This window comes from Pipra filicauda, unplaced genomic scaffold, assembly GCF_003945595.2.
Source record: "Pipra filicauda isolate LSUMZ 115617 unplaced genomic scaffold, ASM394559v2 scaffold70_size2993248_pilon, whole genome shotgun sequence".
In the NCBI taxonomy this organism is placed as follows: Eukaryota; Metazoa; Chordata; class Aves; order Passeriformes; family Pipridae; genus Pipra; species Pipra filicauda.
In genome coordinates this window covers 1,773,925-1,801,792 of record NW_024104876.1, presented here as the reverse complement: position 1 = coordinate 1,801,792, position 27,868 = coordinate 1,773,925, and the positions used below count along the sequence as shown (strand labels likewise).

Below are 27,868 nucleotides of genomic sequence, written 5' to 3'. Positions count from 1 at the left end.
TGCCCAACCCTGGGTATCCTATTGGACCCTGGGGACCCTGATGGACACGAGGGACCCTGCCTGATCCTGGGGACCTTCCAATTTCAGGGACCCTTCGATTTCAAATACACTGTCCTACCACGGGGGTCTGGCCTGACGCCTAGTGACCCTATCTGACCCTGGGGACCTCTCCCACCCCAGCTCCATGTCCCGCCCCGGGTATCCTGTCCTATCCCACAGTCCATGTCCCACTCCGCAGCCGCCGTCTGAGCGCAGGGATCCCGTTCATCCCCCTTCCTCGGGCACAGTCCCAGCCTGTCCCGGGGGCTCCCAGCCCCACGCCCGCGGCAGGGGGGGGCCGGGGCCGGGCCAGGCGGGGGGGCCGGGCCAGGCGGCGGCGGCGGGGCCGGGGCCGGCGGCGGGGGCATCCCCGCCTCCTCGCTGGCAGCGCCGGAGCCGCCGGAAACCCGGCGGTGCTGCTGCTGCCGCGGCTCCGGCTCCCCGAGAAGTTGTTGCGGAGGCGAGAGCGGCGGGGCCCGGCCCGGCACCCCCGGCATGACCGTCCGCCCGGAGCCCAGCGGGGCAGCGGGGCGGCGGCCGAGCCCCTGAGCGGGCGGCGAGGAGCCATGGAGCAAGTGAGTCCGGCCGGGAGCGGGACGGGAGGGGAGTGTCCCTGGGACGGGGCTGGGGGACCCCCGGGGCAGTTCGGGGATGGGGGCCCCCCGGGGCGGGCGGAAGAAGCGCCCGCCGGGGCGGAGGGACCGCACCGGCCACTTCGGGGTGTTTTCGGATGTCCGCCGGCGCTGGGACATCCCGGCCCCTCTCCGCCCGGGAGACAGCGACAGAGACCGTGGGGAGGGGGGTCCCCATACCTAGCAGCCCCCGGAGCGGCTCGGGCAGAGCCTCGGCAGCGCATCCCCTCAGCCCTCGGGATGTTGGACCGGGCCGGCCGGGGAGGGGCTGCCGGGCTCGGCCAGCGCTGGTTCCACGCGTGCTCGGGCCATCCCGTGTGACTCCCGCTGGGGTGTTGTCCTGCCCTGCTGGAGCCGGGCCTGGGTCAGACAGCCGTCTTGGACATGTCTATGCACCTTCAGCTTTCCCCACTTCTGTTCTTCTCCTCTCTTTGGGACGGGGTTAACTCAGAGAAGGGCAGCAGTGCTTCTCCTGCACACGTAGTTTTTCACATCCATTGGATGACGCCCCAGTGATCCATCCCTGTGCGGATTGATTAAGATGCCACAAATTAGTTAGCAAGTTAAACAGGTCGTTTTCTCCCCTCGTCTGGCCATGCAATTATTCCTGCTTCCTTTCCTTGAATGAGGTTTTGCTGGTCATGCACAAAGCTCGCTCCCAGTAGTACAGACTGCCCGAGGACTTCAGGCTCTGGCACATGCGATCCCGGTAGTTGTGGGTTGTCTCTCCCCCCTCACACCCCCTTATTTCAGCTCCAAACATTCTGTGGCAAGAATGAAAGCTCTTTTAAAACAGCAGGGAGACGACAAAGCAGCCCAGGTTGGTAGTGGCTGAGAGCTGTTATTATCCGCTGGCATCCATGAAATTAATCCACGGCAGAGAAACTGCTTCCAGCTGGTGGCCACTGGCCAAAGGGGCTTCACACCCACCCCAGCATCAACCGAGGGTCTCGCCGGCCGCTCTTTATTACCAATACGTGGATCCTCCATCTAGCACTTGCGGAAGGGGGTGCCAGATGCAGTTCCCCAAGTTCCACGTGGATCTGAGCAGTTCATTTCTAGTGAGACAGTTTTGCTCCTGTGAGCCAGGGAGAAGTGGAAGTGCTAAGAGCCGGGTTTGGAAGATAAAATGGAAAGGGAGGAAAAGAGTGGAGGTGTGGGGATGCTGGTTGTCTCCTGTTCATTTGCTCCTTGCTAGAGAGGACTGTGTGGTAAGTGAGGTGCTTGCTTTAATGAAGTTGCTGTAACTGGCTAAGGCACTTCTGTGCACTGTGTGTAACTTTAGAAGTACCACCGCGGTTCAACTCCTGGGGTTTTTTTTGTTGGAAGACATGAAGAGTATGTGGGTTTGTGGGCCTGTAAAATACAGGGCAGGGAGGGGAGAAAGAACTGCCTGATTGTTAAATAAAAAGCCATCCTGTCCCCCTGATTTGGGATCTCTGCTGAGCTGCGAAATGTGAGGCTAAACCAAGCTGGAAGAGTGGAACTTGTGTTTCACTTCTAATGCCACCGTGATATAAGATGCAAAAATGGCTTGGTTATGGATTGGTTTTGGGAGCAATGCCTTTGGCATGATCCAGCATTGGGATAACTCAGTTCTTCCTTCATTTACCCTGGCTTGCTTGGCCGATGTCAGAGGGGTTCTTCTCATGGATTTACTGCAGTGTCAGGAATGAATCCAGCACAAGAACATCCCAGGAAGGATTTGTTGGTGTTTCTTGCATGATGCTCACATACAGCTGAGTTAACAACAGCAACTGATGTCTTTGTGCCATGCTCCTGTTTTAGTTGTGGAATTGCAAGCAGAGAGGGCAGGATGGACTCAATATCCCGATCCTGATGGAGCCAACCTCCCCTCGCTGGTTCAGGGTAGGAGTGGCATAAAAATAATCTGCAAAAAATGTCAGGCAACCGTCTCCAGGACTCTTCTTGCTTTCACAGGAACAAATAGACAAGTTGCATCCACAATTTTTTTACATCCTTAAAATGCAGATGACGGATTACAGCACCTGCCCCCCCTCTGGGGATGTGCTGGGTGTGTGAGGGGAAAGCTGCTGACCCAGAGCCCGGCAGCTCAGCAGCCCCCTGGAGTGCAGGATCACACCCTCACTTCTGCCTGACAGTGGAGACTGGAGGAGGCAGCTCAGGCTCAGGTGACTCCTGCACAGTGACAGGGACAGAGCCCTTTGCTTCTCAGCAGATGCCCTGTCATCTGCTGAGACCAGCACTCTGCATCCCATCTCATCTTCCCTCCCCTGGGCTGCTCAGGTGGGGCTTGAAGTCGTGGATCCTCTATGTGGATGCTCCCAGGTCCTGGCACAGCGGGAAGTCCTGTCTGGTGTCAAGGGAGCCCCACGCACAGCTCCATTTAGACAGGTGGCTCCAGCCAGGGCTCTGGAGTGGCCTGGGGAGAGGGTGAGCTCCAAGGCCACCCTTCCATGTCATGGAGGGGAGGTGCTGTCCCTGGAAGGCTGGAGAGCTGGTGAGCCAGACCCCAAAGCAGCTCAGCCTCATGCAGAGGTGTCAGCATGAGCCCCAGCTCTACTGGGATGGGTTGCTTTTCAGAGGTAGATGGTATGTGCAGTGTCTTCACAGGAGTACTTTTATTTTAAGACCAGAGCAGTTTTCACTCTGCAGAGCAGAGCATGGATAGACATATTTACCATGTGATTTCAGCCTTTCTGCCAGGTGGGGAAAAAGAACAGCAAAAATTTATCTGCCAAGCAAGAAAAGCCTTAAAGAGTAAAAGCATTTTGTTGATTGTTGGTCTGGACTCACTGAAATAAACTCTTCATACAGCTACATCCATTCAAAACTGCTACAAGGGAGGTTAAAGTCCATGCCCAATTATCTAAAAATGACATCAAAAGGGTGCTCGATCAGGAAACCAGCAGGTCTATATTTGTGCAGGAATTGATGTTTGCTGAAGTCGCAGATCTCAACTGAATACAACTTCCTGGCGACCTAAAAAGTCAAGTTTAAAAAAAACCCCACGCCACACAGTCCCCCCTCGCTTCCCGGAAAACTTTTTGGTGCTCAGTCATCCTGTATTGTGACCATTTCAGATGTGGCTCAGTACAACTGAAATAACTTCTGCAAAATGCAACAAGGATGTTACAGGTCTTGGCCTGGTTTTCTTTTAGGTGAAACAGGGTTCATTTGAGTTTCTTGTTCCCACTCTGCACCTGAGCCTACCTGCAAAGCCCAGCCTCTTCCTGACCTTAGCAGGGATCAGAATAAATGTGGGTGCATGGTGTATTTAAGATGGTTTTCCTATTTTTATGGGTGCAAGCTCCCGCTTTGGAATAACAGCTTACCCCAATGGTAGCTGCTGTCCAAGGGTGTGTTCACTGGGAGTCTGGTGCATGGAAACAGATTCATCAGCAAGGCTCTCCTCCAAATTTTTGGAGCTCATCCGTCTCTACTCTCTCTGTCCTGGCCATGGGAGTGTCCAGCTCCAACTCCTTTCCATTCGTGTGGGATTTCCTCATGTTATGAAACAAGATGTCTGAGCTCCAGCCAGTCCAGCTTGAGCAGTGAGGGCCATTTTGGCATGTCTGGGACTCTCCTTTGTCACTCATCCTCTTTTTGTGTGCCGGCTTTCTGCAGCAGGATTGCTGCTATTAGAGGTGAAGACATGGAGGAAACTGAGTCTAGGGGACAGTGGGGTTCCTGGGAGGAGGCTGGAGGATTTGGGCTTGGCCTCTCCTGACAAGTCACATGGTTAGCAAGGTGTTTGTGTACGGGGATTTGGCTCAGCGAGGGATTCCCCTCACCTTGCTGAGGGAAAGAGGCTTATTGAGAGGTCCATGGGATGTTGGAAGAAGCAGGGGGCTCCAAGGGAGGGGATATGGGGGGGATCCTGCCTCTGCAAAGGCTCTTCCAGCACACTGGAGAGGAGGAAAGCTCTCATCTTTAACTAGTCTGCTGGTGAAGGCATCAGCTAATAAGCCCAACTGCACCTGCTCCCTGTCTTAGGTTTCCTGTCTCTGTTTGACGAGAATGTTGATACTGGATTTTTCTGATGGTTTCTTCAGTGCAGGGAAGTTCTGTGTCTCCTGGTTTTTACCAGACCTGGAAAGCCAGCAGCATCCCAGTGCAGGACAGTGGAGCTCTCCATGCTTGATGCAGGCAGGCGAGAGCAGGCTGTGACAAACAGCAAGGAGCTAAAGGGAGGACAAAAAAACCACCCCCACTCTTGGTGCTGCCTTCTCTGCCAGTCCTTCCCACGCAGGAGCCTGCCAGGAACATTTTAGTGCAGATGGGATGAAGTCCTGGCCCTCATGCTGTGGATTTGCCCGTGGGAGTTGTTTTGGGCATGATGACCAAATGTAGACCCAGGGGAGAAACTTGCAGAAGTGGTCTTGAGCTAAAATATGAGTGTTGCTACTGATGCCAGCAGGATCCATGCTGGTGGGATTCATCAGAGAGGTGGAGAAGCAAAGAGGAGAGGAGGGTGCTCATTTTCAAGGTGCACTTGGTGCACAAGTGAGCAGGGGGTACCTGCACAGAGGAGGGAGTCCAAGGTGGACTTGCTGCCATCCCAACAGTGTCCCCAGGGGTGGATGGGGTCTGTGCCCACTCTCCAGTCCTGTGGGAGCTGGCTGAGTTTTCCTCTGGAAGATGCCAGTCTTTTCCCTTGTGATGTGGTAGGGAGGGACCACGTTTGGTGGGTGCTGAGATCTTCTCTGGGAAGGCTTTCTCATCATGAAAAGTGCTTTGAATATAATTCCCTCTCCCTTCTCTCCTTGCAGGATACAAAGGAGGAGGTGTCAGAGAAACCCAAGTCTGCTCCAACTGCAGAGAAATATGGCTGGATTAAGAAAAGCAGTGGGGGTCTCCTGGGATTGTGGAAGGATCGTTACATCCAGCTACGGAAAACACAGCTCGTGGTCTACGAGGACGAGGTATGGTCACAGCTAACAGCCTTCAGTGAGGGGCAGGATCAGGCCCTTGGGGACACATGTATGTCCCTGTGTTTTTCACTCTTCCCTGCAGCCCATCCCTTTCAAAAGGGCTTCTTCAGTTTACTCCAGGAAGGGTAAATGCTGTAAAAAAGAGACAGCAGCTGTGTTTTTGAGTATATTATATATCATAAATATTTTAGCCAGTAAATATTTTGACAGTGCCATTGCCAAAGAAAAAAAAAAGAGGGGGGCAGGACATCCTGTGAGAAGGTGAACGGAGTAAAGCTTCGGGCGGAAGCAGGATATGTGCAATGTGGTTTTGGCTTTTGAAGGATAAAAGTGGATTGTAGCAGGCTGACTTCCCACCTGCTGCTTGAGGGGATGGCAGGCAACCCTGCAGCTGTTTGGCACCCCTCAAGCAGCTCAAATTGTTGCTAACCAGACTCTTCAGGGTTTCTTTTAGCCACTGATGGATGCAGGGAGATATTGTGTTTGCTGTCCTCCTTAAGCAGGGACACAGTCTGGATTTGGCTCATCTTTTCCCTTTACTTGAGCCAGTTCTGAGCAAAGGACCCCTGGGAGCCTTGTCCTGGACTTCCCCAGATAAACTGCATGCCTTGAGTTCATGGCTGCGATTAGAGCTGTTTCCAGACAAATGAGAAATAAGAGCCAAGTGAAATCTGTGCTGCGTTTTCAGGCAAGAAGAATGAAAAGTGCAGGGCTGGTCCTGCCGGGCTGCAGAGGTGGCTCTTTCCTGAGTGAGGCCCTCGGTTCCTGGGCTGGATGCAGCTTCTGCAAGAGCAGAGTTTGCCCCAAAAATCAGAAATTTCAGTGCAGAGCACAAGCTTCAACCGAGGGGTATTTGAGGTGAGAGGTGAATAAGTCTGAGCCCTGCTGGTATGTGGTGGCTCAAAGCTTGTGTGTGCAGCAGGATGGGGCAGCACGGTCTGCACAAGGACCACGTGCCTCTGCGGTGTCTGACCCAAGGGGGTCTGGGTCATGTGTGGGCACCAGGATGATATAAAAGCAAAATCATGTAGTGCATCTTGTGCAGCGTGCCGAGGGAAGAAGAATGGGGAAATGTCTCAGCAGCTGCATTGCTGTGATGATTTCAGGAACAACGGGACCAGCAGTGAGTTCGGTTCTCTTTTTTTAAAAACATACTATTGCCTAATAAAGAAGATTTTGTTATAAACAGATTAGGTGAAAGGGTATTACCTCCTCCCTTATGCTGAACCCTCCTGCTCTTCCCAAATCCCAAAGCTTTCCGGAGGCGTTTGTTCTTAGCTATGAAATGTCATGGAGAGTACAAGAATAATGACAGGAGAAGTCGATGTCAGGTGATGAACAGCTCAGAAGGCAGGAAAAGCGGGAGGGGTTCTCATACAGAGAGGGATGCAGCCTGGTCCTGCAAACTGTTGACTCTCTGCAGACCATTTTCCAGTGCTCTGGACACCTGTTGACTCCTGCTGAAGCTTCAGGAACTTGCAGATTCAAAATCTATGAATATGACGTAGGTTTTTTGGAAAGGGCATGCCTTTAAAAACAAGATACATGGGGGCTCTCATTACCACAAGGGAAAAGGAGGCTTTTAAAGTAAGATTAATTTTCACAGACAATCAGAAGAAGGAAAAATCCCAATCATTTAAAAGGTTATTTTATTATCTAAACAAGGAAAATGGCATTTGTAACAACCAGGCATAATGTTTTCTGGTAGCCTGCGGATTGTGGTAACATCCTGTAATAAATTGCATCTGTAAGCTACAGTAGCTGCAAGGTCCCATTATTGTAAATAAGGGATCATGTTAATATCTATAGGCTATTAAACTGGCTTACAGTGAAGTCAGATGTCTTGGGAGAGGAAATTGCTGCAAAATTATCTGGTAGCACAATAGGATAGCATGTGATTGTGCAGACTTACTACAGGGGAACCAAAGGAAATGGCAATTTTCTGCACTCAGGAGGGGTCTTGTTGCCACAGAATCGAGGCAGTTCATGTTTATTACTGTATTTATCTTCCTTTATCGTGAGTCAGGGCAGTGTAGTTGTCTCCATCTTACAATTGGGGAACTAAGTTTTTGAGATGAGAAGGGGCAGCATATAAGAAGAGTCTGTGGTGCAGTGTGCTGTGGTGGTTTGTATTTTTGGAGCTCAAGGTGCCATTTCCCCCCCTGGATCTTCTCCAAATACCTGCTTTGTGTGACCCTGGAGAAGGACACAGCATCCCAGACCATCCTCAGGCTGAAACATTTTAAAATGTGGTTGTTCAGTTCTTCCTGAATTGGAGCCCTGGAAGAAGAGAGGAGATAAAACCTCAGGCAACAGAAATACAGGCGTATTTCCATATGTATCCTAAATTAGACCTAGATGGGTTAAATGGGAGGGAGGTCAGCTTCCATGTGGGCGGGCAGGTTTAGAGGCTGAATATTTCAGCTGGTCTGAGCCCATCAGATTTCCAGGAACTGCTAGTGCCTTGGACTCACTGTGCTTTTATCAGCCCCTCCCGTGTCCAGCCCTTCACCAAGAGGTGCTGATGTTGCCTTTAGCAGTTGTTGCCTGTGCAGGCCACCCTGTTGGTGCAGTTGCATGAGACTGGCTGCACTTGTAGCTGAGGTTTAGGTGCAAAACAAGAGCAGAGGGGGCGGGCAACACAAGATACAGGAAGGAATGTTGTACTGTGTCACCGGAAAGTACAGTCTGAGCAGCACACAAATACTGTATTTATCATCATCAGTAGTAATCTCCTGGAATGAGCTCCTGACCTGCCATGGGAGAGTGTTCCCCATGTTGTATCTGTTAGTCAGGCTTTGGGTTTGGTTTAAGTTCCCTGGAGCAGATGGGGTGAAAGTCATCCCACCCGGCTTCAGGTTTCTTTCAGCAGGTGGGAAATGAAGGGAAATGGATTTCTTGTTGTCTCTGTGCCTCCATCTACAGCACCCTACATCTGTACCCTCACCTAAATGAAGACTCATTTAAGCAAAATATTTGTATAATAATTACATATCCAAATCTCAGGAAAGGAGGCACTGATGCAAATACTGGGATCCTGAGAAACTACTGTGCAGGCCCACAGAGAACCAAGCAGGTTATTTTCTAATGGGATTTCGTGTCTTCTTGTCTCTACATATTCTTGCCAGAATAAAAAAACCTACAGAGAGCATCTGAAGACCAGGCAATGCTATGTAGAGAGACTAAACAGATCAATATCATCACTCCATGGATTAGAAAGCATCAGTCTTGGGTTTGATTTTTTCCCCTAAACAGTGTAGCTAGTGGTTGGAGTTGTTTTCTTGCTGTTTTAGGGTTTTTTTGTAAGTGTATTATTTGACAGGGAAAAATCCTACTAGACAAAGTCTTTTAGAGGTCAAAGGATCCACTTGGCATTCAACAGTCAGGCAGTTATCATCTGTATTTTGCCTCTGGTAAAGTGATAGCAAGGTATACCCAAAAGTGATTTATTAAAACACTTTGAGAGCCTCAGGTACAGAAATAAATTATTATTTCAGATTCATTTTACACTGAATGGAGGGTCCCAGCCCGTGAATGTGTGTCAGTGAGGAGATCTTTGCTGAGCATTATACCTTCATATAAATAAAAATTTCAAGGAGTCTTTTTCCGCCCTTTTTATCAACTTTTCATTAAGGAGCTTTGCCAAGTGTGATTCTTTGGTTAAGCACATGCATTAATGTGTCCAGGTGTTCAGTAATTTTCTTCTTAAGGGCCAAGCCAACAGACACAGACATGTTTAAGTCACAGGATCTGCTCCATGAATAGCTAATGGAATAGTCTTTCTGCATTAAATCAGGAATGTAGGGGTTCCTGTACCAGGACTGAGCTTGTCCAGAGCCTGTGTCTGACACCTGTAGGCTGGGGCAGGACTCTGGAAGTGACCTCTGTGTGATGCTGAGTGTCCTGCACATCCCAGGAGGTTGAAGGGACCTGGAGACCTGCGACAGGGTTGGGTATTTCATTCTTCATTCTTCATCTTGGTGGTGCAGGGCAGACATAAAGGATCTCTTTGTGACCCAGGTAGGCTCACGGAGAGGGGATGGCTGCTTGCCAAGGGTAAAACAGAGACAAAAGCCCTATTCTGGTGCTCCCTGAACTCAGATGCTTTGCCTTTGCCTCAGACTTGGAGTTTTTATATTTCTCTGGCTGCTTTCTTCCCCACCCTCCCTGAAGAGGATAACTCACTTGGGAAGTTCAGGTCCCCTGAGAGGAAGGAGCCATAGCTTGCACACTCAAACCGGTGTCCCTGGGAGACAGGGTCCTGCATGTCCCCGTCCTCTCTGCCCTTGTTCCCTGGTCAGGCCGCAGTCCCCAGGGCCTCCCCAGGGAGGAGAGGGGCAGCTGGAAGGCAAGAGGCAATTTCATAGTGAAACCACAGCTCTCCACCCTGCCAGGTCCTCCTTGCTCCCCAGCTCGGTGCTCCACAGTCCTTAGGAAGTGGAGGACGGCTTGCACGGGATCTGAGGAAAAGTTCCAAAAGGCAGGAAGGATGGTGTGGACAAGGAGGGTGACAGGGAGCCACTGGGCTCTGCTGGGGACAGTGCTGCTCTTGAGAGCGGGGAGGGTGGGCAGGAGCCGTGGTGCTGGTCTCCGGTCGGAGCGCTGCCAAGCCCTCCACATCCTGAGCCCAGCGAAGGAGCTGGAGCTGCACCGGCCGCAGCAGGGCTGGAACGTGGGCGGTCATCCACCCAAGGCCAGGATGAGATCACCCATCCCCGAGGCATGTATTCCTGACCTCACCCTTCTCTGTCATTTGTGGGCCGCTGAGGGGTTATTATTTCCATCCCTGTCCTTTTGCAGTGACATTGCAATACAGGATTGCAGCAGGAGCCTTCAAAGGGCTCAGTAGCGTCAGCAGGATTTTATCGGCTGGGTTTTAGGTTTGGGCAGGATTAATCTCCTCCTCCTAGTATGCATTTTCCCAGTTCACATTCACCTACTCAGTGTTAAATGACATAAACAGTAATGTCATTAAAATAATAAACCTAAATTAGATCCAGACATCCCTTGGTGGCTCAGACCTTGCTCTGTGTATCGGCATCGGCTCTGCCGGGCCCCCATCCCCAGGTAGGAGGGTTAAGAAAACTGAAACACAGCCTGGGCTCTGCATAGCAACTTAAATGTCAAGTGGTAAAAGGAGGAAATTCCCCACAGCCCACTTCCCTCTGAACTCTCCATTCCCTGCCTCCAGCCACGCAGCAGCTTCCTGGCTACGACATGTTTCCTCATCCCACACCCCCTCTCCGCTACAGGAATTGCTAAATACAAAGTCATACGGGTGCAAGGAACTGCCTTGGGAGCAGAGCCTGAGCTGGGGCTGGTTATGGCCAGCAGTTTTAATTTGGGATGGTACCAGAGAGGTTCATGGGCTGTGCTGACTGTAGCACTTCACCGGCAAGAGCTGCTCGGAGATTCTCACTGCTCATTTGTGCTTAGCTAAAGGGAGCTCTGGTCTCTGCTGGGCTACTGAGACATGAAGAATATTATCTGCCCAGCGTTACGCTGCGATTCCTATTAGGGATGGTGCTCCGCAGCTGAACCGAGCCACGCACCACGTGTGGAATCTTAGTTATGTTACTGGGAAAAATGAGCCAAGATCGTGGCCTGCAGTCATCAGTGGAGATACTCCAGAGATAAATATTCCCTGCTGAGACACTGGCCCAGACAGTTCTGCTGGCTCTATGGGACCGTATTTCCAATCCTAAGCGTTTTGACAGCTCGGAGCGTGGCTGCGAGAGGACTCTGTCCATCGCACGTGGCTCCCACTGACCTCTTTGACATGAGGAGCAGCCGCCCCAGCTCAGTGTGGCAGCCGGGCTCCCCTCTTATCCCTGCTCTGCCTTGGGCTTCCTGGGGGGCTGCTTGGACCGTGGTGACGCTTGTGTCATCTTCCCTGTGAAGAAGCAGGATGACATCTCCTCCTTTCATTGTGGGGAGGAAGTAGTGTCACTTCTGGCTGCAGATCCCTGGATGAGGCCAACAGCTATGGCAGAAGCTGGTGTTACTGTCCATAACCTGTTATTTGCTCAGCCACTGTGGACCACTAGGACTGTAGCTTAAAGACCAGGGTGTTTTCTTAGTGAGGTGCCAGCCTGATTTATGGGGTTTGCTGTCTGCATGCAGGTTATTTTTAAGGCAGAAGAGCTTTTAGACAGATGCAAGGGGAAGACGTGCAGAGTTTGATGGTATATGATTGATTTCAGTGCCTCCTATTCATAATGATGTTTCATTCCCTCTCTGCAGGATGAACAGAAGTGCATAGAAACAGTGGAACTGGAGAGTTATGACAAGTGCCAGGAGCTGCGTGCACTACTAAAAAGGAAAAACCGTTTCATTTTAATCCGCTCCCCGGGTAAGAAGGTAGGATTGCCTTTCTCATCACCCTCCAGTCTGCTAACTCCAAAATGAGTTCCCAGGCAGCTGTGCCCAGAGCAGAATGGCTCTGAGATTTAGGTCCTTGGCAACTGGGAGTGTGTAAGGAGGAACAACACTGTCATGCAGACTTTGTTCTTGTCATGGGGAAAGGGGTCTTGCCATGGCTCAACTTTTTCCTCTTGGTATTTTTCCTGCCTTGTCACTTTCTTTCTTCCAGTACTCCCTGTGCAGTGGAGAATGACCGTTCCCTGTGGTTCCCCCATGTGCTCTGGGTGAGGATGTGTCCCTGTCCCGGCTGTAGGTGCTGCAGCTTTGCCCAATTTCCAGTTAAATCAATAATCCCAATCCATGTAGTGAGATAGTTCCTGAAGTTGGAACTGGTGATCTGAGAAATTCCAGTGCAAAGTTACTTGCAGCCAAACAGTTCCTAGGAAAAAAGATTTATTTTGCAGAATTCATGAAACTCCACCTCTTTAGCTTCCTGCACAGCATCTGGTTAGATCCTGAACCTAAAACCAAGGCTGGTGTTGCAAAGAGATTGTACATTCACAGGAGCACTGGCTGTATGCAAGGACACTTGCTTCCTATCCAGGTTCATCATCACTACATATCCTTGGAAGTTCTCCTTAGTTCCTACTTACATGCTATCCATTTCAGCATTGTTATGGTCTAGGATGCTTCATTGTTGCTTTGGGGCATCACACTTTGACTTATTTCTAATTTCAGTGTGATTTTATTGCCCTAAGAAATCTTACCAAATCTCCCCCTGCAAATCTGAGAGGTTGTAAGGGACAAAACACATTCAGTTCCATAAGAACATGAGCAGGCAAAAATACTGACTTGCTGCATTCCCCCATCTCTATTTTGTTTAAATAAATGGAGATTGTTTAGTCCTTGTTGTCATTGTTGCTTATTCTTTCACTTCAGTCACTTAGTGTTTATTCATATAATAAGACCCCAGCTGAGTTCAGGGCATCATTGTGCTCAACTTCGTTCAAAACAACAAAACAAGGACTGTCCTGCCCCAAAACACTCCCGCAGACCAGGGTGGGGATGGAGAGAGAAGGTGAACAATGTTTGTTTTGCAAGTAGCCACAGTCTGTATCAGGGAGAGAAGTGATATTAAGCACCATGCACCAAAGTGATGGAAGGTTGGAAATCCCCACCCTGGGCTGGTGAGCTCTGGTGCAGAACCAGAGCCCAGAGCACATCACAGAAAAATCCTTCCCTGTGAAGATGGGGAGGCCCTGGCACGGGTTGCCCAGAGAAACTTTCGCTGCCCCATCCCTGGAAGTGTCCAAGGCCACGTTGGACAGGGCTGGTGGAAGGTATCCTTGCCTATGGAAGAAGGGCTGGAACTGGATGTCTTTAAGGTCCCTTCCAACCCAAATCATTCCAGGATTCTGTAATTCCAAGTGCACACCTATTCGTAGGAAGGCCAATAAAACCCTGTGTGTTCAGAGATGGGCAGCATGGTAGGAATCAGTATTATCTGCAAGTATGTCACTGAGAGAGAAGTGTGTAATAGCTGCATATGTCTCTGTACTGCTCCATGAATCAACACAGGGTGTGAGACTGTTCCTAAACCTTTTATTTCTTGCTATGGGAAAAATATGCCCAAATTATGCCCGAAAGGGTAACTTCATCCCTTTGGCATGCTGGCAAGTTTACAGCTCCCCTGTTTTTCATGCCACTGATTCAATGGAGACCTAGATAGAGGCTACTTTTTATAAGGCTCTTTTGGTGAAAGGAAGGGCTTTTATAAATGAAAAGTTCCCTGTTTGTAGCTCCCCTCCCACCCTCCTTTTGGCTGGGAATCTGGTGAGGGTGTTGACACACAACATACTTTGGCAGATGTTAGTACAGGCTTCAATTAGGAGGAAAACGTACACAACTGTCCTTCTTCTGTTTTGAAATTGCAGCTGTGGTGATATATATCAGCTAAACATTTTCCATTTGGGAGGCTTGCTGCCATCCACAGTTTAAAATCACCCCGTGAGCCACCACATCTTGCTAGGTTGGTGTTTTTTTTCCCCCTCCATCTCCTGAGTATAATGCTGAGGAAGGTAGAAATCCAGTGAGTTTTTGGGACTTAGGAACAAGCTAGGAAAGGCCATTTCTGTTTCAGTGTACAATAAGAGTCTCCCTCTTGAATACAGGGAGCCCAGTTTAAATCTTGGATGGGAAATTCTTGAAGAGCAGAGATGAATGTCAGTTAAAACTACTCGGCTGCTAAAGTTTCACCTGAATAAATAAACTATCCTGTTAAACGCTGGCCTTTGATGGATGTACCCCAGATTCTGCTTGCCCTGTTCACAAGGATGACATTTGTGTCAAGCTGTGACAATATGAGCATGTCACACGCCTGCACTGGTATGGAACTGAAAGAAAGCATTGCCTCCTGAGCTTCGATTCTTCAGGGAGGGAAGCTGGCAGTATGCAAAAGCCCTGTTCTGCTTAGAAATCTCAAATGCCTCATTCCACCCATAGCAATTAAATGAAAACTGTTGGATGCAGAGAGCTGGCCTTCTAAGAAAGGGCACCAGCCTTGGCCTGGGGACTTTAAAACGTACTCACCATGCAAAAAGCAGTGTAAATGATGCTTGGTGTAAAGTGCCTGGAGACTGGCACAAGAGACTGGCACAAGTCTGGTACTTAGTGGGTCTGAAAGCCTTCAGCTGCAGGGAAGTCTTAACATCGGGAAGAAGGTAGTGATAGTAAGGGAAAGAGTCCACCAGCAAGCCCTGCAGCTCCTCCCTAGCATGGCCAGACACCTGCAGTCAGGGGTGCAAACTTGCATTGCTTACTTTTCCCTTTGTTAGGTACCTGGAACTGCCTTCACCAGGGGCCCAGCCTGGAAGCTGCAGTAGAATGCAGTGAGGCATGGAGGAGTCTGCTCCTGGGGTCTGCCAGTCTGGCAGAGATGCTGTGTTATTCCCAGGGATGAGGTAGCTCTTGGTTCAGCTGCAGAAAACCACCAGAATACTCTGACAATCATCTCACAGAATCATGGAATGGTTTGGGTTGGAAGGGACCTTAAAGATCACCTAGTTCCGTCTCCCCTGCCACGGGCAGGGAGTCCCTTGGCTTCCACTTTTCCCTCCATGATCTAACCAGATGAATTCATGTAGAAGAAGGCAGGAAAAGACCTCACATTTGGGAGAGAGACTCTGCTGCACTCTTGGTGGTTTAAGTCATTACTGACCCAGCTCTGGTCAGCTTCCGCTGGAGGTGACCACCCTGTAGCAAAAGTCAGCAGTCAGCATCCCCACAGCAGTTCACAAGCAGTTCACAGTCCAGCTTAGCCCAGCCCCAACACCAGGCTTTGCACTGGAACAGGTGAGGAGCAAGCACAGGTTTCTGTCGCCCACCTCTGCTGCAGATCAGCAGAATTGCTCAGCAAAGAGCAAGTGCTGGTAAAGGTCTTAAACTGCAGCTACACAGTTCTCCAGAGCTTGTCTGTTAAATCATTCAGTGCAAGTACAACAGCCTGACCCTGGGAACACTTCTCTTTCCTGGAAAGCAGGCTCAGCACAGCCATCAGACTGTCAGTGCTTGAGGAGACTGATGTCTTGAGGAAGACAAGGAGCAGTCAGGGAGCCTGTGCCCGCTGCCGTCACGGACAGTGATCCGTGTGGGAGCTCTTGTTTCATGACATCTCGGCAGTGATTCAGCAGGAGCTGACTGGCCGTGCTGTGCTCTGAGCAACTGACAGTAAATTGCGTAGCCTGTATTCAGGGCTTACAATGGTCACTAGGTTTGGCCATGACAGCTTTTCCTGGCACACCAGCCTGTTGTTTATGGCATGACTCAGTCTCAGCTGGCTTAGCAAGAAGGAGTGTAAATGTGTTACCCTGCCTGCTGCCCTCTTATATTGGTGTCACTGACTCTCTGCTTTAAATTCCTGCTGGAGAACAGACCCAGCTTAACATTTTGTGGGAAATATCCATCTTCAGGTGCATCTGCTGATATTTGTAAATACTCAAATGAGAAAAGATAAATTCATTTATTCCTTGTTTGTAAGGAACCGGGGAGTCTCAGAGTAGTGCAGAGAGCCCCAGTTACAGGCACGACTGAGACCAGCTCCCCCGGCTCCTTCCTGCCTTGTCTCACTATCCATTGGATTTGCATTTGATGGCAAAGGGTTGCATGCCAGAGGGACATCTCAGCTTCTCATTAACGATGAGCCACCCCCTCCCGAGGTTCTCTCTGCCCTGCCACAGAGTTGCTGACACCAGCGCTTAGTCACAGTCTGGGAGGCTTTATTTGGAATGAGGCACAGAAAGTGGCATTGGAAGAGGAAGCTTGAAGAGAGGCAGGAATCCTTCCCTTGAACAACATGTACGGAGATTTTGTAAACCCTAGTGCAGGCTGCCAGGTCTTTGCCAGGCAGTGCAGCAGCTCAGCTGCTCACAAGTAGAGCTTTCTCATAAGCTTTTATAATCACAAAGCTTTGGGGCAAAATCGTTTCCAAACAAAAAAAGTTTTTAAGCACACACAAAACCAGGCCAGCTCGGACTAAAACAAAATCTGGCCGTCACTCCATTTTGGAGCCTTGCCTTCCCTTAAGTTCCCTGGTTAGAGTGGCCCTCTGCACCCCAGACAAAGGGCTCTTTTTCCAGAGGGCTGTGGGTCAAGCCCTATCCTCTCCTCTGAACTCTCAGGAAGGGATGTGGTCCTGTTACCTTCTATGCAAACTTGTCAAATAAATAATCTTTCCTCAAATTGCTCCTTAACTCCCTGCTTGTCGTGTTGGGAGGGTCTGGCACTTTGTGGCTATGCAGATGTAAATCCATGGCATTAACACGAGGAATAAATACATAAGGAAGAACAGTTGGTTTCTAACAGCAGGAGTGGCTGTAAGGAGATCAGGCTTTAGTTCTGCAGAATTTCTGATGGTCCCTTCAGAAGTTGCTGAGACCCAGAACAGTTGGTGCTTTGTTGTGCCATGAACAAGGAGCTGCTAAGAGCCTTCGACTGTCAGTCACCATTAGCTTTGTCCCTCTCATTTAATATAGTCCCTGTTTTATATAGACACTGCCATGATTTCAGAATGTGGGGCCTCATTGACAAAAAGACTGAGACTACAACTGCTGTAGAAGGCAGTGGGAAGGTTAAGAATACCTATAGGATGTTAAATACCTGAAAAAACCTATTCCAAACAAGACCCCACCAGTATGTTTTGAATGAGCCTCTCTGTATCTCACTTCTACACCTGTAAGATGTGGATTATTTCAGTTGCTCTGAAAAGGAACTTGTGAAGCCCCCAGATATTTTAGTGATAAGCAGGAAAGGAAAAATACTGATGGGGGAATCAGGAATCCTGTTCTCAGGGCAGGGCCGGAGCAGAGTGCAATCAGTAAGATATATTGACCCATGAGAATAAAACACACAATGGGATAACTCAGGAAGAAGTGCCATCCTGTCATTAGGGATGGTGCTGGGAGGAACACGCACAGCAGGCTGACAATCCCTACAGCCCCAGAAACACTGGGAGTGTCTCATTTTTAAGGGCTTGATTTTGCAACGTTGCTGATGTTCTTTAGCACGGGAGTATTCCTGTGTGCCTGGGCAGTGTGGATTAGGGCACCACATGGAGCTGTTTGGATTCCAGCTGGTCTGCCACGGAGCCACCTGTAATGTGAAGATGATATTTCCCTCACCTGAAGTGTACTCTGGGGCAAAGCTACACAATTCTGGTGAGGTGCTCAGAGAAAACAGCAGTGAAGTAAATAACATCTGTTGTCCCTGCTGTGGTCAAGAAGAGATTGTAAACACTGAGCAAAGCCATGGGGCTGCCCTAGAAGAAGGGAAGAGCTGGCTGGCTGGAGGACAGGCCATGCAATCATCCATCCTTCCTCCTTGTTTGTGACCCATGCATCTTGCCAGCTCCCTTTTGTATGGCCAGTTCTTCCCTTCTCCCTAGGACAGCTCTTCAGCCCCCCAGAGCGCTCATTTCTGTAGCGTTCACTGCTGGATTTCATTTGCAAACAGAAAAAGATACAGTGAATTTTTTCACTTACATCGCCCTTGTGCCTCATCGTGTCCCTGCTCAGCTGAGCCAGGATTAGTGCAGCCAAGGTCAGTGCCCTGGATTCCCATATCAGCTCTGTTCTGCAGAGCCTCAGGAACAGGGAAGCAGGCAGAGCCCACTGCATGCAGCCTTTCTTTCTGTTCCTTGCAGCCTGGGGGAAGTGGGAGATAAAGTATTTTATTCCATCTGAACCAGCCCAAGATGACTTGGACTTTCAGTCTGAGACTGTGCACAGTGTAAACATTTGCTGTACCACTCACTGCTGCTCTAAGAGCTATTCCAAGTGTTTTGCAGAAGGAAGAAATTTACTTTCTTACTACTTTAGTTACTAGTTACCAAAATAAAACTGCAGCAACAGGCTGTTCAGCATAACAAAATCCTGTTCATGGGAGCTATGCCAAAGCACAAAGGAATCTGCAGTTTAAACACAGGCTGGAACTGGAAGTTATATAGAAACTGAAGTGATTCAGAGCTACCTCTGGTCCTGACAAGGAACGCTCAGGGAAAAATTGTCTCTCTGCTCTTGCAGGTTCATGATATCAAATTTCAAGCTCCAACTTTGGAAGAAAAGGAATCATGGATAAAAGCTCTTAATGAGGGGATCAACAGAGGCAAAAACAAAATATTTGATGAGGTAAGAGAAATAGTTTTCAAACTCCTGTGTTTCTGTGTCAGTTCTCATCCACAGCTCCTTTAGCTAAAAGGAGAACTTGTCTGAACCCTCATTCTCCCTGTCCTCCCTGCGTTCTAGCCATGGTCCAAGGGAAGAGAAAGACAGTGTGCAAAGCCAGGCAAGTTCCTTCCCTTCAGGCTGGGAGCTTTTAGCCTCTTCAGTTCCCAGCTCAAGAAGGCAGAACATGTGAAAGAGCCATTTGTACCCTCCTACACTTTGCTGCCTTTCCCTCTGTTCTGACAGGGTTAGATGCAGGGAGGCAGGAGCAGCTGGATGAGTAGATGGTGTGCCAGAGGGATGGACTGTGCTGCTAAGAGCTGACATCAAGAGGCCCATGGACACAAGAGCTCACTAAAGTTGGTGGGAGGTGGTTTGGTGGCTTCAGTGGGCTTGGGATCAGAGAATTCATGGGAGTTCCCCTCTCCCAATGGAAGCAGCTGGTGCAGAGAAGCAGCTGCAATGCTGAGTTGTGTAGAGTTGGGATGCAGCCTGGAGAGACACATCTTCCCCATGCTGCCATGATCCTCAGCACCAAGCAGCCTGGAAATGGAGGTATTTGGTTAGGACATAGCCCAGTCTTCAAGACTGGAAAAATCTGAAGTGACTCAGTCCACCAGCTATTCTGCCTGCAGTCTAGAGACAAGTCTGGTGGAAAGTTACTCCATGGCCCCAGCCAAACCTGCCTGTCTCTCAGCTGGCCCCAGCACACCTGCACTCCTTAATTCTCCTCCCATCCTGCTGCACAGAGGGAAGGATGAAGACTGCACATCCTAGAGCCTGTTCAACCTTGCCCTGCTCCCTGTTAGCTTGTGAATCAGCCCTGAGCTAAACCAAAGGGGCAGCATCTCTTCTGCAGTTGTTTCAGTAACTGAAAGGAAGTGCACAAAACCAAAACCACGGGAATGACACAAGAATAAAACAAGCAGGGTAAGGAGGGGCAAAACAATCAGCAACGTCTGTTTAGCAAAGGAAACCAAAGCAATGAGTAAAAGTTTTGAGAAAAGGGTTAAGTGCTGTCCATACAATGCTAGAGGTGTGAACTCTGAGAGCTTGGGCTTTGCTTTTGTTCAGCAGAGGGCAAAAGCAGGTGGGTACAGGGGGCAGTGAACTCTGCACACCCCTCAGCAGCACAGCAAGGTGGGATCTCAGGTCACCTTCCTGCCTGGTGACTTGGGGTTATCCTCCTTACAGAGGGATACAGCCTTTAATTCTCATTCATTCCAGTAAGGATCAAACCTCAGATTTAAAGTGTTTCTACACAGGCCAGGCACAGGCTAATGAGTCAAGCCCTCAGCTGGCTTGGATTAGCTGTTCTGTGCTAAAAGAGCTGTAAAACCACTCTGCCACATATCAGCCAGAGGTTGGGACCCATTTTTCCCTTTAAATTCCTGTTTCACCCTTGCCAGCTTTCCTATTGTACAAACCTGCGGTACCAGGAACGTGCAGATGTTTCACCATCTCCAGCCACTGGAGTCCCTCTGCATGGAGTGGATTCCAGCCCTTGGCCATTGCAGTGTGGGTGGGTGGGTGGGTGGTCACAGAGAGCTACCTGTCAGGGCACTGGGACCTCCCTCCCTACATGTGTGAGGCAGTGGATTTCTCATCTGATTCCAGGAAATAAATTTGTTAATTCAGCTGGAGTTGCAATTAATCCAGGTCACTGCTCACACCTTCTCCTCAGCATCCTGCAGTCATTAGAGCTGTGGAAGGGAAGGGCTGTAACAAAGCACTGCTGATACAGTTCACCATCAGGTCATGGTTATTAATGAGCTTTCACCTCTAAGATGGCAACAGCAGTTTTGGTGCTGTGCTCTGCCACATGCAGGACCCAGTCCAAGCAGCGAGGACAACAAAGCTCCTTGTGTCTTGCCTTCCCTGCCCCTTAGGTGGAGGGGAGCTCAGCCATTGCAAACCTGTGAGACCTTAAATATCTGTCATGTACATGCAGGGCTTTGCAGGCAGGCTGTAACTGAGCTCTGAGGCAGAGACTAGTGGTGATTCACCCACATCCCTTCATGTGTGACAGTAAGTATAGACATATCTTGAGAAATTAATGACCCTCTTGCTTTTTTCTTTCCCTGGTAAAGGTGAAAGTAGACGAGAGCCTTTCCTTGGACCATGTAACTCGGGACAGGGTGAAGGTGTCCCACGGGCGCAGACCACCCACAAGAAGTCACCTAAAGGAGGTAAGTGCAGCCTCCTGCAGTGAGCCATCCCACCAGCTGGGATCACCAAGAGCTGCTCCTTCCACTTAGGTAGAAAACCCCAGGGAAAACCCCAGGTGCAGCCCAGAGAAAGCTGATGAGGGAAACAACTTCCTCTGGGAAAGACTGTGCCAGCACCTCTCTAACAAAGCTCCAGGTTCCCATAGATCTGTATCTTCTGTGACAAGTTACCATATATTTAGCTTTCCATAACTCATAAGCTGCTTCACCATCTGTTGAGAACCATTATAGTTTCTTTTTCATCAGAAGAGACCGAAGCTCCTGTATTTATTTTCTAAGACATGACAGTTTTGTAGCCACAGTGGTCTAAAGGTAGAAGAACTGCACAGTCTGTGGGGAGAAGTTGTATTTTTATTAAGCTAACTGGAGAAAGCAGACGAGCTTTCAAGCTTACAAGCCCTTCCTGAGGTCTGAAACACAATACATTATTCTCCCAGGCAGTTTTATGGACTAGCCTGTCTACTCTTAACTGATTTTCTGGATCTGTCACTTAAAAAAAAAAAAAGCAAAATCACAAAATAAACCTGCAGTTCATTTCCATGGGAAAGGTTCTTACTAATGTTTGATTCCTGTGATTTATGAAAAAGTTTCCACGGACAGATTGATAATTGAGCAGAGCATTAATCTCAACCAAGGAAGGTTTTTAAATCAAACCTTCTCTCTTCAAACTTCCAAAACTCTGACTTATGTGCCTGCACAGCACTCAGATGACCCTTGTGCAGAAAATGAGATGCCTTGAGACTTTTTACTTTGCATAGAAATGGAGGGAGAGTGTCTCTTCCAGAGAAATGCATGGGAATGAATCATAGATTCTCATCCACTCCTCCATAAAACTGCGGAAGAAAACATGACAAAAGTCACAGCAACAGTGAAGTGTGGATTCTCTGTTGCCTAATATGGGTTGGGTAAGGTGGGAAGCCCTTCCCTAGGCACTAAAGACATCTCTCTGCTCAGATCACTATTTTCACAAGATATCTCCAAGGTTAATACCTGTAAGACCTCTCACCTTCAGCCAAAATCAGGGGAAACTGGCTTACAAATTCAGAAGCAGGAATGAGGGGAAAGGGAGGGAATAGAGCCTGCAGAAAGATGTGTATCAAAACTGCTGGCTGCAGATCCGTGAAGGAAATGGGATGAAAGATGATTTTCAGTGTTCAAGCAGGCCAGGTGAGGACAGGTCAGGGCCAGGATGCAGCTTGTCTCTGTCTCTCTGATGGGCTGGAAATGCAAAGAGAGACTTTAACTAAATTCCCTGCACTTCAGGAGCCTGGCCCTGGCTGCAGCTATGCCTTTGTGTGGTTTTGGGTTCCCTCACACAGGAACTGTCACCGCGTTTCTCCCTCTGGGCCACTGAGCTTACACACTGCAATGTCTTTGTTAAGTCCATCCTTTTTAGGAAAACCTCCCTACTAGAGCTATTTGCACACAGCCTGTGGTCTGAAGGAGGTTTAACCAGCTGAGGCTTGGCCCTGGTAAGATGGGGATGACATCAGGTTGGAAGAAGCAAGCAGAAGGCAACAGGATTACAGTAGTATCCCTGGCCATGCAATCTAAAGATCAACTTGGTTTATCTGTTCAAGTAAAAATATGACAGTCTCAAAAGCAGAAAGCAGGTGAGCCTTTGGGTAGGCACGTTGTAAATGAAGGGGGCAGAGGGATACAGCCACCACAGGACAAGGGATAAAAATATGGCAAATCTTAACATTAGCACCCTCAGGAAAACTAAGAAATACGGTTATGGTGGAACAGGCTTTGAGATGTTGTTCTCAAAGGAAGTAGTAAAATAAGTTCTGTGCTTTTTATAGAATCAAGGGCTGGTTTGTGTGGGAAGGGACCTTAAAATTCATCTCATTCCCCTGCCATGGCAGGGAACCTTCCACTAGACCAGGTTACTCAGAGCCCCATCCAGCCTGGCCTTGAACACTTCCAGGGATGGGGAGGCCACAGCCTCTCTGGGCAACCTGTGCCAGGGCCTCACTACCCTTATAGTAAAGAATTTCTTCCTAATATCTAATCCTAATAAGTTTAAAGCCATTCCCCCTTGTCCTATCACTACATGCCCTTGTGAAAACTCCCTCTCCAGCTCTCTTGGAAGCTCCCCTTAGGCACTGGAGGGGGCTCTAAGGTCTCCCCGAAGCCTTCTCTTCTCAACTCTCTCAGCTTGAAGCAGCAATGCCTCACTTGCCATGCTGGTTGTGAGGGTTTTGCACTTTAACTTGAAGTTAAAGGGTGGAGCACAGGACTGATGATGGGAGAGATATTGAAAGCTTTCTCTCTTGTACTTCAGGCTGCCAAGTGTACATCCGATGGAATCCTGCGACTGGATCTGGATATAGTAGACAACGGACCGCCGACCTTTGATTCCACTGTCAGCGAAAGTGACAATGAGCCACCTCAGAAAGAAACTCCAAAGCCACCTATGCCACCTATAAAACCCACTGGCACAAGAGAAAATCAAGATGCAGACAACAGTGTTCCTGACCAGGAACATAAAAAAGCTCTGTCTCCTCCAGTGCCTCCAGATAAGAAGCTTAAAGAAGGCGTCACATCAAAGGACAATGTAAATGTCAAGGATGAGGACTCTCTAAGCCCAGAAGGATCCCAAGCACTAAGTGAGGAAAACAAGGAGAACCTCTTTGAGGTCAGCAACAGGCTTATAGCAAAACCTCCAGTTCCACTTCCTAAGAATGTATCAGACAAGCTAAAAGTAGCTTGGGACCAACCAACCATTGAGCCTAAAAAGGCAGAAGACTTGGAATCATCAGGAGATGACAGCAAAGACAACCTGGCTGAGGTTGCTGCTGCAGATGTTGCAAAGCCTCCTGTTCCTCCTAAGGTTCTGTCAGAGAAAATGCTTGCCACAGTGAACTCCAGCCATGGTGACCTGGAAGCAGGGGAAGAGCTGGAGTCTGGCAGCTCCAAGCCCCCGGTGAACGGGATCTCTGCCAGCGAGGGAGCAGAGTTCACATCCCCAGCAACTGGAACAGAAGAAGGAAATGGGAGAACTGCTGCTGAGAAGGAACAGCAAACTTCAGCAGAAGAGACAGAGACTTCCTTAGCTACAGAAGCAGACCACGAAAGTGTAAAAGCAACTATTGAGAAGAAAGATTCTACAGAATGCACTTCAGGTCTCAAGCTTCGCAGTTCTTCTCTGGGAGACTTGCTGTCTGATTCCAAAAATAAACAGAGAGCACTTGCAGGCCAAGGTTTCCTGAAGGATTCCCATCAATGCTTAGCTAAAATGGAGGAGAAAGTTGCTAATGAAAGGGAAAAGGCAGAAAAACTTCTGCAGAAGGTTTTACGTGAAGGGTTGGAGCAGGCTCAGGAGGGGAACGGACCCCCAGTGATGGCAGAGACGTTGCTCAATGAGGCAGTAGAACAACTTCGTCAAGCTACACAAGTTTTGCAAGAAATTAAAGGTCTTGGGGAACTGAAAAAAGAAGCAACACAGAAACAGAAAGAAAAGCAAAAGGATCTAGTGACTCTTTATAGGAGAAGTGCTCCTTGACATACTCTGCAGAGACTTCTTTCTCAAAATCAAAGCTAAACATTTGCCATTTATGATTTGTACCATTGCTAGGCCAGTGTTTAAAGGTGGTCTTTCGCTGTGCACACACCATGTTTGTGGGGCAGAATTGAGCTTTCAGTTATAGCATCTTTCTTCATGTTGTACATACCAGTCTGGTTCTAATCCTCTTAGCACAGCAGAAGGTTACAGGACAGTGAACAGTTTCAAAAATGTGAATGCTCTTCCAGGACTCTGTCCAAAGTCCTTTCAATGGATCAGGCCTTAAAAATTACTGGTAATCCGACCAAGCCAGATTTTTTGAAAGGAGCAGAAAGGCTATTCTAGCAAAAGCCCCTGTCTCTCTGTATTTACAGACAAGCAGATACCAGATTACACTGGCACCTATCTGGTTTGCCCAGTTAAATCATGTAAGGATAAATGTAGACAGTGTTTGTTCACTTGCTGGCAAGGTTTCCCAGACCACCTGGCCCAGTGACATTTAGGAATGTAAAGATAAACGGTTTAATCTTCTCCAAAGACACTCTCAAAACCACATCCACAGTTAAAAAGTGACCTCACACAGAGGCAAACCAAACTGGCCAATTCCTGGCTCCAAGTAGTGTCCCTGATCTGGAGCAGCTGTATGAAGGCACTCTGAGTCTGGTCCTGCAGAGTTTTAGGTGTGCTAAGGACTGCCTGCGTGAACACAAGTCTCAAGGCATCATTACCAGGCAGGTATTGATTGTTCCTCTTAAATTAATAGGGAAATTGAGGTTATACTTTGCCTGTGAAGGTGTCTTCTAGCAGCACGACACGTTTATTATTGAGGACCATACCCATCTGGTAACTCTGAATCCTCTCAGCATTGTTGGGAACAATTAGCCAGGCATTTGGAGAACTTGACTCTGGGAGATCCCCAGGAGAGCTGTCACTAGGAAGCTTTGGGGATGTGCGTTCCCTTAGTGTTGTCTTGGGAAGTAACTGGCAGGAGCAGGCACATCAGGCAGCGGGTCTGGATGAGATCCCTCTTCCCATGGAACATGTCTCTACCTGCAGTGTCCTGGCCAGCCTGAGAGCCAGGGTTTGGCCCAGACCTCTGTAACTGGCAGACATGGAGGAAAAGGCATTGTGCACACACAACTTTGGGGCTGGTCCCAGTTGCTGAAGTACATTAAAATGCATTGCTGCAGAAGGATCTGAGGAAGGAATTGCAGAAGGCTTCAGCACAATTCCCACAGCTTCCCTGTCCACCTGCTGAAAGCAACCGCAGTTCCTGTGGTCTTTATTGATTACAGCAGTGACAAAATCATGTCTTTGCACTACTGCTGTAGAGCCCTGTACCCGAGCTGGGTCCCCTCCCCTATTCTCTAGAGTTGCTCTTAGGAGAATGTGACAGCCCAAAGGGCTTCTCCTTTGCTTGAGCCAGACTCTGAAAGCAAAGGCAAGGCTGACCTTCCCAGTCTGGTTCTAAGGAGTGACACACTACCTAAACTCTTTTCTCTCATTTGCCAGCACTTCCCTCTTAGTTCATCCATTTCTTCTTCTTCTAATTTCCCAGGTCCCACAAGGCTGCAGTGGGCTGCAAACACCCCCACAGCAGCTGTAAAGCTTCATCTGAGCCTCCTCTTAGGCTGGGCAGTGGGCACTTCAGGTCTGAGCACAGAAATATTGGCTTTGGGCTTCCAAACATCCTACTTTTCACCACCTGGAGCCAGTAAGACAGGTAGTGACTATAACCCATGCTTCTGTCTCTTTTGATTAAAACGGCCTTGGTTTTAGTGGTCTGTCCCCCTCTCAAGACAGGCAGAGATGTCACATGGGAATTCACTTGTTATTCTATCTAGTGGAAAATTCTACATAGTCAAACACTCAGGGCTCGGGTGCCAAAAAGCTTTGCTTTGAGACAAAAAAGTTTCCTATGTCCTAAGCCCACCCCCAGGCACACAGCCTGGAGCAAGCTCTGGATCTGTGTCATTTGCTGCTGTAGAGTCAATGTGAACTGTGGGTCATATTCACCTTTCCAGACACACTTAGGACAAGGGCTAAGAACACAGACAATAATTCAGTGCCTATCTGCTATCTAAATGTATTTTTCTGCATGTGCACTTTTGTTTACCGAACACTGTGTGGTATGAATGTGAGCTGTCAGAACCTGGTGTGCACTGGAAGTCAAGGGACATCAGCTCCAGAGAGCGGGCAGGCTTTTGCAAGATGCAGTTCTATAACAAGAGATAAATTAGATGGGAAAAAAACCAGTTCACACTAACAGGAATATACACAAACCAGGGCAAACTCTGGGTACAGGTTCATATCCCAAAGCTGAAGCCAGTCGTAAACTCCAGGGTTGGCAAATCAAAGGCTGGAACTGAAATCCAGGAGAATGCCAACAGCTTATGGGGTAGCTCAGTCCCCTAATTTATATACAAATGCTTTTTGCTCTCACAAGTGTTTTCTTGTGGCAGTGTGTACTGTGGATACTCATCTGGCAAAGTGCTGATGAAAATACCCAGACATCCCTATCTGTTACAGCCAAACCTAGAGGATGTGCTTATATTTACTGTATATTTTTATATTATACTGAATATTCTAATGATTAAATGTCTGACATTTTACTGAATACCCATCAGTAGGAATCCTAACAGGTAAATACCCTATATCTGTTAGGAAATGGGCAAGTTAAATCATTTTACAAGCTACAGCTAATTACTGTATATGCTGTACTAACAGAACATACTAGATTTGTATTATGTCTTGTAAATAGGTATAACTTAAGTGGAATCTCTGTAGCACCCAGTAACTCTCCTTCTGAGACTCTTGGTTTTAACTATATTTCCTAATAGGTTTAACAGTTTCATCCTAAAACTTTCAGTCTTCTACAGCAACTCGCATCTTCGGCGAACATCCTGCCAGCCACCATGCACTTTTTTTTAATCTTCCTTTAAACTTACATTTAAACTTGCATCTAATTCCTGGCTGCACTAAGGCTGAGGGTTTATTTGGGTTTTTTTTATTTTATTTTTTTTGTGCCTGAAAGCCCTCTGGGCATGGAGTGCTGGGGTGTGAGTGTGTTTCGGGCTGTGCCACCAGGGTACAGGTCTGTGACAGGAAGGAAGTGAGTTTGCAAGCGAGCAAGTGTGGATGACGATCTGAAAAGCAGCTGCTGCAGCCCGTGGAAAGGCAGCACTTTGTCTCCTGCTTGTAAAGAGCTTTGAGATTTGGCAATAAAACCTCCTTTTAAAAATCTGCTGTTTCAGAGCTATTCGTCCTAAAGAGGAGCAAGGAAGAGCCACCAGGAGCAGCACGTAAAGGCTTTGCTCTGGAGGAGGGAACGTTGCACAGGCTGTGGTCAGGCTGGGGTGATGCTGTGCTAACCACAACATGGGAGGAAGGAGAAGCACTGGGGGCTGTGGCTGGCACAGAGCTGGAACTGCTGCTGCACACAGAGCAGTTCTTGACTCATCCCTGC

At 48.7% G+C, this 27,868-nt stretch overlaps 1 protein-coding gene across 1 annotated transcript; it reads left to right on the top strand.

The window, feature by feature from the left end:
- Positions 1–403: 403 nt before the first annotated feature.
- Positions 404–27,644, top strand: PLEKHO2 (pleckstrin homology domain containing O2). Its single transcript, XM_027714830.2, has 6 exons — positions 404–614; positions 5,426–5,578; positions 11,831–11,947; positions 18,526–18,630; positions 20,757–20,855; positions 23,182–27,644. The coding sequence occupies exons 1-6, from the start codon at positions 606–608 to the stop codon at positions 24,400–24,402; spliced, it is 1,704 nt and encodes a 567-aa protein (XP_027570631.1). The 5' UTR covers positions 404–605; the 3' UTR covers positions 24,403–27,644.
- The last annotated feature ends 224 nt before the right edge of the window (positions 27,645–27,868 follow it).